The sequence below is a fragment of the Vicia villosa genome, linkage group LG7, assembly GCF_029867415.1.
Source record: "Vicia villosa cultivar HV-30 ecotype Madison, WI linkage group LG7, Vvil1.0, whole genome shotgun sequence".
Taxonomy (NCBI): Eukaryota; Viridiplantae; Streptophyta; class Magnoliopsida; order Fabales; family Fabaceae; genus Vicia; species Vicia villosa.
The window spans coordinates 46,377,871-46,390,510 of NC_081186.1; the positions used below are offsets into that span (position 1 = coordinate 46,377,871).

Sequence of the window (12,640 nt, forward strand, 5' to 3'; positions counted from 1 at the left end):
TTGCTATGGCTGAGTTTGACATGGGGTACCACAACTGGGCGAGGTTCTTTCATGGAACACTGTGTCTAGCACGCGTGTTGCCTCAAACACTTTGTACCCCATGGGAACTGTAGACCCTGGTGACCATTAGGGACCACCTGTCCGTGTCTAGAATTCATACCTATGAGTTGGGGAGGGACAGGATACTAGCCTTCATCACACCCGGATTTCCATTTCGCAATCTGAAGCCGGAATTTTGAACCTGTTACATTCAGTGTTACCCAGATGTCCAAAGTTGCGAGGGACATTCAGTCTCTCACCACGTTGCACACATGACACATCATGCTATTGCATCCACCTCACTTCATTTGTGGAGAATCCTAAAATCTATTTCCAAAAAAAAAAGAGCATAATGTATATACCTTTTTGCAAAAAAAAAAAAGAAAGAAAAGAATAGAAGAAAAGAAAAGAAATAATGAAAAGGCTTTAGGATTCTCCCAATGAAATGCATTCCGCCATATCATTTAACATGCATGTTCATTTATTTTCAGGAACTTTTGGCTTTGTCTCCGACCAACACATGGCTCCACCATTGAAGACTGGTAGTCGCAACATCTCCTATACATTCCCGAATCCGAATCTGGATTCTCTTGGGTGTTTAGCAAAGAAGATCACGCCAGATGAGTCGACCAAGTTCCGAGAGAAATATGGGTATATTCTGAGCCTTCTCAAAATGCCATTCACCAAGTATGAGCAAGAGGGAGTTCATACCCTACTTCAGTTCTACAATCCTTCTCTGCGCTGTTTCACGTTCCCCGACTATCTCTTGGTTCCCACATTGGAGGAGTATTCTCTTTTCCTCGGTGTTCCGGTCAAAAAGGAAGAAGTCCCGTACTATGGCACCATGGAGGCCCCTACGTCCATTGAAATTTCTAAGGCTCTTTATTTGAGCAAGTCGGTCGTGGAAGCAAATCTCACCAAGAAAGGAGGATGCTTTGGTTTTCGTATGGAGTTTTTGGTTAAAAGGGGTTGCGATGCTGCTGAAGCAAAAGAATGGGACACATTTAGGGCTATCCTGGCCCTAAGTATCTATGGTATCATGATGTTCTCAAACGTGCCTGACTTTGTTGATATGAATGCCATTCATGTATTCATTCTGCAGAATCCGGTTCCTACACTTTTGGGAGACGTTTATCACTCCATCCATCACAAGAATAGTCAAAAGGGAGGTTTGGTTAGATTCTGTGCCCCGTTGTTATATCGTTGGTTCAGGTCGCATTTGCCTGAGCGTGGTGCCTTCATTGATAATAGACACACATCTAAGTGGGCCGAGAGGATTATGGGGCTGAGGGCTAAAGATATTGTCTGGTACAATAGCGCTTTAGATGACATGGAAGTTATTATGAGTTGCGGAAAGTTCAAAAACGTACCTCTCATGGGTCTTAGGGGCGGAATCAACTATAACCCCGTCCTAGCTAGAAGAACATTTGGATATGCTTTTATCAGTCCACCTGAGCAAACAGAGATAGCTGAGAACATTTTCTATCATGTGGCCACCAACATTGGACAGATGGCAGAAGCTGTGCAAGCCTGGAAAAGTATTTGTTGGAGAGATAAGAAGCATTTTGGTCAGAGAGACTGTGCAACTTATAAAGACTATACTGAATGGGTCAAGACTGTTGCTAACACCCAAGGGATGCCTTTCCCTCCTAAGGATCCCTTATATCTTCCTGCTGGTGAACAACCCAACATTGTCTCCATGCCTCGTTATAATCGAACTGTTGAGCAGAATCGGAAGTTGACTGAACAAGTGGAAACAATGCAAGTCAAGATGAATACTGCTAGGCAAGAGAAGCTTTCTGCTCTTCATAAGTTGAAAATGAGAGAGATAGAGCTTGAAGAATTGTATGCTAGTGGAAGTACCTCTCAGAAAAGGCCAAGAGTGACTATAGACCCTAAATCTACTGAATCTCAAGAGAAGAAGCTGAAAGAACATTACGAGGCTCAGTTGGCAGATTTGACTGAAAGACTCCAGATTCAGACTAAAGAAGCCAATTCAGAAAGGGCTCGTCGAAAGAAAGCAGACAAACTCTTGTTGGAACGCCAAGGAACCTTAGAAAAGTGCTATGAAGAAATCCGAAAGCTGAAGGGTCAAGTAGAAGAAAAAAGTCAAGGTAATACCCAAGCTCAAGAGGAAGCCAGATGTTGGGAGTTGAAGAACCGCTACATGGAAACCATGCATTTCAGAAAGGACCTACTGATTCAAGAAAACATTAAGAGGCCAACCCGTGCTGAGACCAAAAAGCTTTTTGAAGAAATGAAGACCTGGAGCTATAAAAACATTGGAGATAGCCCTCTTCGTCATTTGGACATGGGAGATCCTGCTTAGTCTTGACTTTTGTTGTAGAATCACCACCAGTTTTGTTGGATGGGGTTCTTATTTCTATTACTGTATTTGTTGGCTCATGGGAGCAGAATATTTTGTACTTCAAGAACTTGGTTGCAGAATTAATCAATTATGTTTGCTTATCTTGGTTGTGCTTATCTTGGTTATGCTCCACTATCTTCTCCGTTATCTTGTGTTGTTGGTTTGAGACAAAGCTAAAAAGTCTTGAAAATAATAAAACATGCGCACATGCACCCATGCACTCATATCATATTGCATGTACAGGTTTTTATCAGATTCTAATTGGGGTCCCTTCCAACACAAATTTCTTTCCCGACGACGAAGCTGACTTTCTTACATCCTTACCGCACCAGAAACAACGAGAAGAGAATCATGGACCAATTTGAACAGAATCAAGCTGCCCTCCGTAGGGATATGGATGTTATGGGAGAAAGAATGACTCAACTTATGGAGACTCTCCATGTCGTTGTCCAAGGACAAGATGAGCTCAGAAGGAGCGTCGCTGGGATGGTCAAGGATACTCCTACCAACTCTGCTGATGGGGGAGTAAAGACTAAAGAGATTCTTGTTGAGGGGATACCAAAAGTAGTGGATGACCACCATGAGGTTATTGATCTTGAACATGATCTTACTGCTGAGTTGACCGAGACTGCTAAGATGTACCAAGCTCTTGAAGAACGCCTTAAGGCCGTTGAGGTTGCTAAAACTTCGAGTTTCAACACCGCTGCTCTATGCCTGGTACCTGGGATTGTGATTCCCCCGAAGTTCAAGGTGCCAGACTTTGATAAGTACAAGGGAGTCACCTGCCCAAAGACTCACATTCGTTCCTACTGCCGTAAGATGGCCGCTCACGCTGAGAACGAACCTCTGCTTATGCATTTTTTCCAGGACAGTCTCACTGGAGCCCCGTTGGAGTGGTATATGAAACTTGAGAGGTCTAATGTCAGTACTTGGGGAGAACTTGTTGATGCCTTCTTAAAACAATACCACTACAATACTGCTATGGCTCCTAGCCGTGCACAGCTGCAAAATATGTCACAGAAATCTGAAGAGTCCTTTAAGGAATACGCCCAGAGGTGGCGTGAGCTTGCTACTCGTGTCCAACCTCCTCTCTTGGACCGTGAGTTGATTGATCTGTTTATGGGAACTCTGAAGGGGCCGTATCTTCAGCACATGGTTAGTAATACTTCTCCTTCCTTTTCGGATGTGGTCATCATTGGTGAGAGGGTTGAGAACTGTGTCAAAGCTGGCACCATTCAAGGTGTTACTAGTCCTAGCAACTCAGGTGGTAATGGTAAGAAGCCGTATTCTGGGTTTGTGAAGAAGAAGGAAGGTGAGACTAGCACCGCTTCTGTTGACCAAGGCCGAGCTCCCGCATATTCTGCTGTTCCACCTCCTTATTATCCGATGCCTTATGCTGTTCCTGGTCCGTATATCCCTCAGGCATATGTTGTTGCTCTTCCACAACCTTGGGTGGCACCTCAACAGCCTTTCGTGCCACAACAACAAGCTGCCGCTCCTTAGAATCGCCAACAGAATCCTAGGCCTCAAGGTCAGAGAGGTCCACAAAGGCAAAGATACCCTGACAGGCGTATAGATCCGGTTCCAATGCCGTATGCTCAGCTTCTCCCCCAATTGCTTGCTGGTCAATTAGTGCAACTCCGCGAAATGGGTCCTCCACCTAACCCTCTTCCTCCCGGATATGATGCTAATGCTCAATGTGAATTTCATTCAGGTGCTCCAGGCCATACGATCGAAAGGTGTAGAGCATTGAAGTACAAAGTTCAGGATCTCCTTGATGACAAGCTTATCTCGTTCGCTCCTACTGGTCCTAATGTGCAGAATAATCCTATGCCTCCTCATGCTAGCACGACCAATGCCATTGAGTTATGTGACGACCAGATCATGGTAACTAATGTTAATGAGGTTAAGATGCCGCTTGCAACAATCAAAGCACATCTCATGCAACAAAAGGTTTTGTGTGAATTACACGACTTCTGTTTGGAATGTTCTTCTAATCCGGAAGAATGTGCTAAATTGAAAGAAGAGATTCAAAAGCTGATGGATGAAGGCGTTCTTAGAGTGGAAAGGGTTGTTTCTGACGAAGAGGTGGCTACTCTAGAGATACCTTACTATCCTGCTGAGGTGTCAAAGAATTAAAGCACCCCTTTGGTCATTCGTGCTCCGAGTACTCCTTTGGTCATTCGTGCTCCGAGTACTCCCTTGGTCATTCAGGCTCCGAGAACTCCGTTGGTTATTCAGGTTCCAGATGCCCCTCTGACCTCTTCAACCTCATCTCTCGTTCCCTCTCCTGTGAGTAATTCCAAGGCTGTTCCTTAGAGTTATAATGCTGTGTATATTCGAGGGAAGAAGTATGACTGTCCTCCAGTGGGTAATTCGAGCATCACAAATATTGCTGGCACTAGTGGCATTACCCGTAGTGGTCGGATCTTTGCTGCCCCTCCTCCGCTTCCTAAAGAGACCAATAAGGACGCTAATGCACAAGCAAAAGGAAAGCAAGTTGCTGTCGACCCTTCCGTAACACGTAATGCGCAAGATGATGATCGGTCACCATTTCTACCTAATTTCTATCATGGATTCGGTCTAAATTTGTTGATTCAGTAACACTTTGATCAATGTTTTATTGTTTTTGTTTAAGTATTTCATGTTTGATTGTTTTTATGTTTACTTTGCATTATGTTTTAATTTAAGTTATTTAGATGCTTTTTATGCCGTTTGGTTAGTTGTGTACGAATTTCAGGTTTGAACAAGTCATCTTAAGTGTCAAAGCAACTATGAAGGAAGGAGAGGCAAGAGAAAGATGAAAATTCAAGGTTCTGGGGTCTAACACGGCCGCCCGTGCTTCCACGCACGGCCCGTGTCAGGAGAATGGCACTCTCCATACAAAATCCAGGGACCACGCACGGCCGCCTGTGCTTCCACGCACGGCCCGTGACAGGATGGCTGGGAGCAAAAATAAAAATAAAGAGCAGCACGGGCGCCCGTGCGTCCAAGCACGGCCAGTGCTGCTGTGAGCGTGAAAACTTCCAATTTTAGGGCTTTTTCACTAAATCTCCACCTTGAGGGTACTTTAGACATTTCATTTGCCTGAGATTTGTACCTAGACTATTTAGTTGAGTTTGAGAGAATTATTTTGGACTTTTGAATCATACGATAGAAAATCACAGAAGAGAGAAGATAGCTTCATCAAGGGTTTCGGAGACGGAGAGATTCAACGGTGGACACCATTGAAGATCAAAGTTCCCAATTATCTTTGTAATGTCTAAATTCTTTACTATGTCTTTCTTGAATATTATGAGAGGCTAAACCCCCCAATGCTAGGGGGTGGTCCTGATTTGGTTTTGTAATAACGATGAATTTGTGATTTCGTCAATACATTGGTTTATATTATTCAGTTAAATTATGCAATGTTCTTCTTGTTTTCTTTATCGGTCAAATAAGGATTAATCTATGGCTAACAAAGACAGGACTGTAGTTGTTAGGGTTTGTGCATAATTTGATTATAGTAGATATCACCTAGGACTAGGGATACCCTATAATTACCACATAATCCTGATTATATAAAAGCTTGGTTTCAATTTAGGTTCCTAAGGACTTAGGATTTAGGTTGGAAGACCAAAGGTTTTCTCACTAAGGACTTAGGAGGAAACACCCTAAGGATGTGGTAACTGAATGTTATGAACTTGTTGAAGAGATCTTAATTCTGAAGTGTTACATGCCAAATCAACCACTCACCCTAGCATCTCATATATTTGATAACAAAAATCAATTTATTTTTCTCATTATTTTTCTTTGCAAGGATTAAATCCCCCAAAACCAAAACATTAGTTTTTGTTCAATTGAATCATATTTTACGAATCTGTATTTCCTACGCAGTCCTTGAGATCGACATTCGGGGAATTTTCCCTATTATTACTACAGAGGCAAAAATAGTACACTTGCTATTTTTCCGATCAGATGCCGAGCAACTCTTGAGGATCATTAAGAAAAGTGATTACAAAGTGATTGATCAACTTGACCAAACTCAAGCTAAGATTTCTATCTTGTCCCTTTTGGTGCACTCAGAAGCTCACCGTGAGGCTCTAATGAAAGTTCTAGCTTCCGTTCACGTGACTCAAGACATTACTGTGCCTCAGTTTGAAGGGGTTGTGACCAATATTGCTGCTGGTAATTGTTTGGGTTTTTCTGATGATGAACTCCCACCTGAGGGTAGAGCACACAACAAAGCGTTGCATATCTCCGTCAAGTGTCTGGATGCTGTGCTGTCTCGAGTTCTAATTGATACGGGCTCTTCTCTTAACGTGATGCCAAAGACTACTTTATTCAAGCTGAGTATGGATGGGGTTATGATGAGGCCTTGTACCATGAGTGTTAGAGCGTTTGATGGTTCTAGAAGGTTCGTAGAAGGGGAAATTGATCTACCTGTCTTGATTGGCCCTCACATGTTTTATATTGCCTTCTATGTTATGGATATACGTCCTTCATACACTTGCCTCTTGGGTCGTCCTTGGATCCATGCTGCTGGGGCTGTGACATCTACCCTCCATCAGTGTTTGAAATTTGTTGTGAATGACGAGATTGTTGTGATCACTGGTGAAGAGGATTTGATAGTCAATAATCTGGCATCATACCGTTATGTTGAAGTGGAGGGAGAGATACAAGAGACACCTTTTCAGGCCTTAGAGATTGTGTCGGTTGATAAACTCCCCGTGATTGAGGATAAGAAGGAACTCGGAGCACCCCTCTCGTCTTTAAATGATGCTAAGGCCTTCTTAGAAGCTGGTACTCCCCATAGTGCCTGGGGCAAGCTGATTGATGTTCATGAGAAGCGAGACAAGTATGGCCTTGGGTATCAACCATCTTCTTCTACTCAGCTCAGTATAATTCTTGGAAGAAAGGTGATTCCCCCCATTTCTCAAGTGTTCGTCAGTGCAAGCACCAGTTCTGGAAGTCAAGTTCTCGCCGTGGATGATGATGATGAAGAAGATCTCTCCAGATTCATTTGCCATGCGGCACCTGACCAGGAACTCAACAACTGGACCATCTTGGACATCCCCAAAGTCACTTTTATGGAGATGTAATTTTCTTGTTTCGATAAATCATATGCTTCGCCCTAAGCATTTTGATCTCATGTATAAAGAAGGGCCCCCCATGTGTTTCAAATTGTTTAATGTTGAATGAAAATCATATTTTTGCATGCAATTATTGTTCCATTTCTTTCATTTTTGCTTTAAAAACTTTTTTCAAAAATGGCAAAGCTTTTTCTTTTTCTTTTCCTTTACGTGTTGCATTCTAAGGCATAAATCATCCATCGTGCAGATCCGGCTCGAATTCCATCAAAAATGATAATGTTACAGTTCCACGTCCTAATATCCTTGAGAATCCGATTGACCAAGCTGATGAGGATAGTGGGGAAGATTGTGAAGTCCCTGAGGAATTGGCAAGACTTTTGAGACAAGAAGAGAAATCTATTCAGCCACATCAAGAAGCCATAGAAATCATCAACCTCGGTACAGAAGAAGCAAAGAGAGAAGTCAAGATAGGGGCCGCTTTGCAAAGTGATATAAAAAGAAGGTTGATTGAGATGCTCCAAGAGTATGTTGACATCTTCGCCTGGTCATATGAAGACATGCCTGGTTTAGACACGGATATAGTTATGCACAGGCTACCGCTCAAACCAGAATGTCCACCTGTAAAGCAAAAACCACGAAGAACTCGACCTGATATGGCTTTGAAAATCAAGGAGGAAGTTTAAAAACAGTTGAAGGCTGGTTTCTTATCTGTATGTGAATATCCTCCTTAGATTGCAAACATCGTACCTGTTCCTAAGAAGGACGGAAAGGTACGCATGTGTGTCGACTACCGAGATCTGAATAGGGAAAGTCCGAAGGATGATTTTCCTCTCCCTCATATTGATGTGCTAGTCGACAACACTGCTCAGTATTCGGTGTTCTCCTTCATGGATGGTTTTTCTGGCTATAATCAAATAAAGATGGCTCCTGAAGATATGACCAAGACTACTTTTACCATTCCGTGGGGTACGTATTGTTATAAGGTGATGCCTTTTGGTCTTAAGAATGCTGGTGCAACATATCAACGAGCAATGGTGACTCTCTTCCATGACATGATCCATAAAGAGATTGAGGTGTACGTCGATGATATGATTGCAAAATCCCAAACTGAGGAGGAACATTTGGTATATCTTGAGAAATTGTTTGCTCGTTTGCGAAAATTCAAGTTGAGGCTTAATCCAAACAAGTGCACTTTTGGAGTGCGATCGGGAAAGCTACTTGGATTCATTGTGAGTCAACGAGGGATTGAGGTCGACCCTGATAAAGTAAGAGCGATACAGAATATGCCAGCACCGAAGAATGAAAAAGAAGTTCGAGGGTTCCTTGGGAGATTGAATTATATAGCCAGGTTCATTTCTCATCTCACTGACACTTGTGAACCCATCTTTAAGTTGTTGCGCAAGAATCAAGATATCCGTTGGGATGATCATTGTCAAAAAGCCTTCGAAAAGATCAAACAGTATCTCCAAGAGCCACCAATCCTCATGCCTCCGGTTCCTGGAAGACCGCTTCTTATGTACTTAACTGTGCTTGAAGGATCTATGGGGTGTGTGCTGGGCCAGCATGACTAGTCTGGTCGAAAAGAGTGCGCCATTTATTACCTGAGCAAAAAGTTTACCGATTGTGAATCCCGTTACTCACTACTCGAGAAAACTTGCTGTGCTTTGGTATGGGTTGCTCGCCGACTAAGGCAGTACATGTTGACTCACACCACCCTATTGATCTCCAAAACGGACCCGATAAAGTACATCTTTGAAAAACCAGCTCTTACAGGAAGACTAGCCCGGTGGCAAATGCTTTTATCAGAATATGATATCCAATATGTCACACAGAAGGCCATCAAAGGGAGTGTCCTTGCAGATCATCTTGCTCATCAGCCATTAGAAGAGTATCAGTCAATGAAGTTTGACTTCCCTGATGAAGATATCATGAAACTAGATGATAATGAAGGACCCGAACCAGGAGAGCGATGGACTCTCACGTTCGATGGTGCATCAAATGCTATGGGCCATGGTATTGGGGCAGTTTTGACTTCTCCTCGTCAAACTCACATCCCTTTGACAGCTAGAATATGCTTTGATTGCACAAACAATGTCGCAGAGTACGAAGCTTGCATAATGGGCCTCGAAGCAGCCATTGATATGAGGATCAAGATCCTTGAGGTTTATGGGGATTCTGCCTTGGTCATACATCAAGTAAGAGGTGATTGGGAGACACGACACCCCAATTTAGTTCCTTATAGGGACTATATCTTGGAGTTGTTGCCCGCTTTTGAGGAAATCACTTTTGATCACATCCCACGAGAGGAGAATCAATTGGCAGATGCTTTGGCTACTTTGGCAGCTATGTTCAGAGTTAGCTCCCCTAAAGAAGTACCAGGCATAAGGATCCTCCGTTACAAAGAACCTGCACATGTATTTCCTGCTCATTGTCTCACTACTGAAGGGGTGTATGACGAAAAGCCATGGTATTATGACATCAAAAGGTATGTTGAGAAACAAGAGTATCCCGAAGATGCTACAATTGGGGATAAGCGAACGCTTCGAAGGTTAGCATCCAAATTCTTCTTGTCAGGAGACGTCCTGTACAAAAGAAACTATGATTCAGTTTTGCTCAGATGCGTGGATAGACACGAAGCAGAATTGATCATGCGGGAAATTCATGAAGGATCTTTTGGAACCCATTCCAGTGGGCACTCTATGGCCAAAAATATCTTGCGAGCAGGATATTACTGGATGACAATTGAAAGTGATTGTTATGTGTATGTGAAGAAATGTCACAAATGCCAAGTGTATGCTGACAGAATTCATGTTCCTCCAACTCCTCTGAATGTCCTGACGTCGCCTTGGCCCTTTGCTATGTGGGGTATAGACATGATTGGACGAATTGAGCCACAAGCTTCAAATGGACACAAATTTATTCTTGTTGCTATCGACTACTTCACCAAATGGGTTGAAGCTGCTTCTTACAAGAACGTAACCAAGCAAGTCGTTACTCGCTTCATCAAGAAAGAAATCATATGCCGATATGGGGTTCCGAACAAGATCATCACTGATAACGGGTCTAATCTTAATAACAAGATGATGGCAGAGTTGTGCGAAGAGTTCAAGATTGAACATCACAATTCATCACCCTATCGGCCAAAGATGAATGGCGCAGTCGAAGCTGCTAACAAGAATATAAAGAAGATCGTCCAGAAGATGGTTAGAACGTATAAAGACTGGCATGAAATGTTACCGTATGCTTTGCATGGCTATAGAACCTCGGTTCGTACTTCAACTGGGGCAACTCCCTTCTCTCTTGTCTACGGTATGGAGGCCGTACTTCCTGTCGAAGTGGAGATTCCTTCGTTGAGGGTCTTGATGGATGCCAAACTCGATGAAACAGAATGGGTTCAAACGAGGCTTGACCATCTCAATCTAATTGAGGAGAAACGCTTATCCGCCATCTGCCATGGCCAGTTGTACCAAAAGAGGATCAAGAAAGCGTATGACAAGAAAATTCGGCCTCGAGAGTTCCATACATGCGACCTGGTTGTAAGGAAGATTTTGCCAATTCACACCGATCCAAGGGGTAAATGGACTCCCAACTATGAGGGACCATACATTGTGAAGAAAGCATTTTCAGGTGGTGCTTTAATCTTGACAAAGATGGATGGGGAAGACGTTCCGCTTCTAGTCAATTCAGACTCAGTCAAAAAATACTACACATAAGAGACCCGCTAGGTCGACGTACCTAGGCAAAAATAAGGGCATCCCGGCAAACCAAAAGGGTTTGGGAAAAAATTAGGGATAAAACAAAAGAGTATAACCCGCTAAGTTGAAAACCTGAAAGGGCGACTTAGGCAAAAAGGGGTATCCCGCTGGATTGAAAACCCGAAAGGGCGGTCCAGGCAAAAGTTAGGGATCTAAAGCGAGAGGCTGCAGTCTGAATTTCCTTCACGAAGATCTCTATGCACCCTTGGCAAAGCGGACAGATCGATCCAACCATTACGCTTCTGAAGCAAAGCATTGAGAAGATCGAGGATATGGGAACTGTAGCAATACCAGTTTTAATGGAAAGTCGAGCATTTCTCTTTGCTATTTTGCTCTTTGCATTTTATTTTCTTTTTCGCAACTACCTCATTTAGGAGTTGCTTCCTTGTACAGAAGCCTATTCATAGGCATTCCATCAATAAAGTGATCTTTTGATAAAAAGCTTTCCTTCCTACTTTTCATTTTTCGCATGTGAGGTGTGATTTAATTCGTTATTAAACATTGCATTGAAAGCATGGGGGATAATAATCTTGAATAAAAACGAAACATGATGTTACATAAGCATAAAAGTGCTCTAAGGGGCACCATTTGCATCCAAACGCTGTTTTTCTGTGCAGGTTGCAGATTCTAGCCGTCATCTTGGCTTATGCTATGTCACAAAGATCATCATCATCCGCCCGCGTGAAAGTTCAAACGTGTAATTCACCAACACTGGTAAACATGGGGCACCTGAGAAGATCCATGTCCCTCTTCCATATGGCTGACAAAGAAGAGTCTCTCAAAACTCACCATCCCCAAGCAATTCAGGAAGTAAGGAAAGTCGAGCGAAGTTGCCTCCTCCTTAATAAAGCCATACTCTAACCCTCAGCACAGTTTCCAATAATCTTTGGTACTATAGGGTTCTAATGTTAACTCATATCGGCATTTCAAGACAACAAGCAACAGACCCCAATGATCTTGCTCCCCTGTCACACCGATGCCTTTATTTGGCACTCTGCATATAGTTTCCATTGCATATAACATTGCATCCTCAAAAGCGTAGCATATCCGTCAAAAGCGGAACATTACGCCATAGAAAAAGTCAAATATGCATACAAAGCATAAGCCAGATAATACAAATCATCCCTCAATCAAGACGATGTTACTTCCCCACTGGAGAAATGTCCTTACAAATTTCGATTGATATCTGCTACTCCATTACAAATCTCCTCCATCCACGGTGCCGATACTTGGTTTTCTCAATCCCCAAAAAGAAATCTTACCTTCTCTCCCCAATTTGGATCGGATGCAATGTCTTTCTTCGTCATAATCGTTGTCTCCGAGGTTATTTCCCGTGTGCCGCGCGAAGATTAGAGTGCGAATGAGGGTGGGCATTCAACCCATTTCATTTTTCAATCGTTTGAATA

General features: G+C 43.0%; 1 protein-coding gene across 1 annotated transcript; it reads left to right on the forward strand.

The window, feature by feature from the left end:
* The first annotated feature begins 559 nt into the window (after positions 1 to 559).
* On the forward strand, positions 560 to 2,368 carry LOC131618976 (uncharacterized). The gene is made up of 2 exons (XM_058890122.1): positions 560 to 1,804; positions 1,910 to 2,368. Exons 1-2 carry the CDS (start codon positions 560 to 562, stop codon positions 2,366 to 2,368), a joined length of 1,704 nt encoding a protein of 567 aa, XP_058746105.1.
* The last annotated feature ends 10,272 nt before the right edge of the window (positions 2,369 to 12,640 follow it).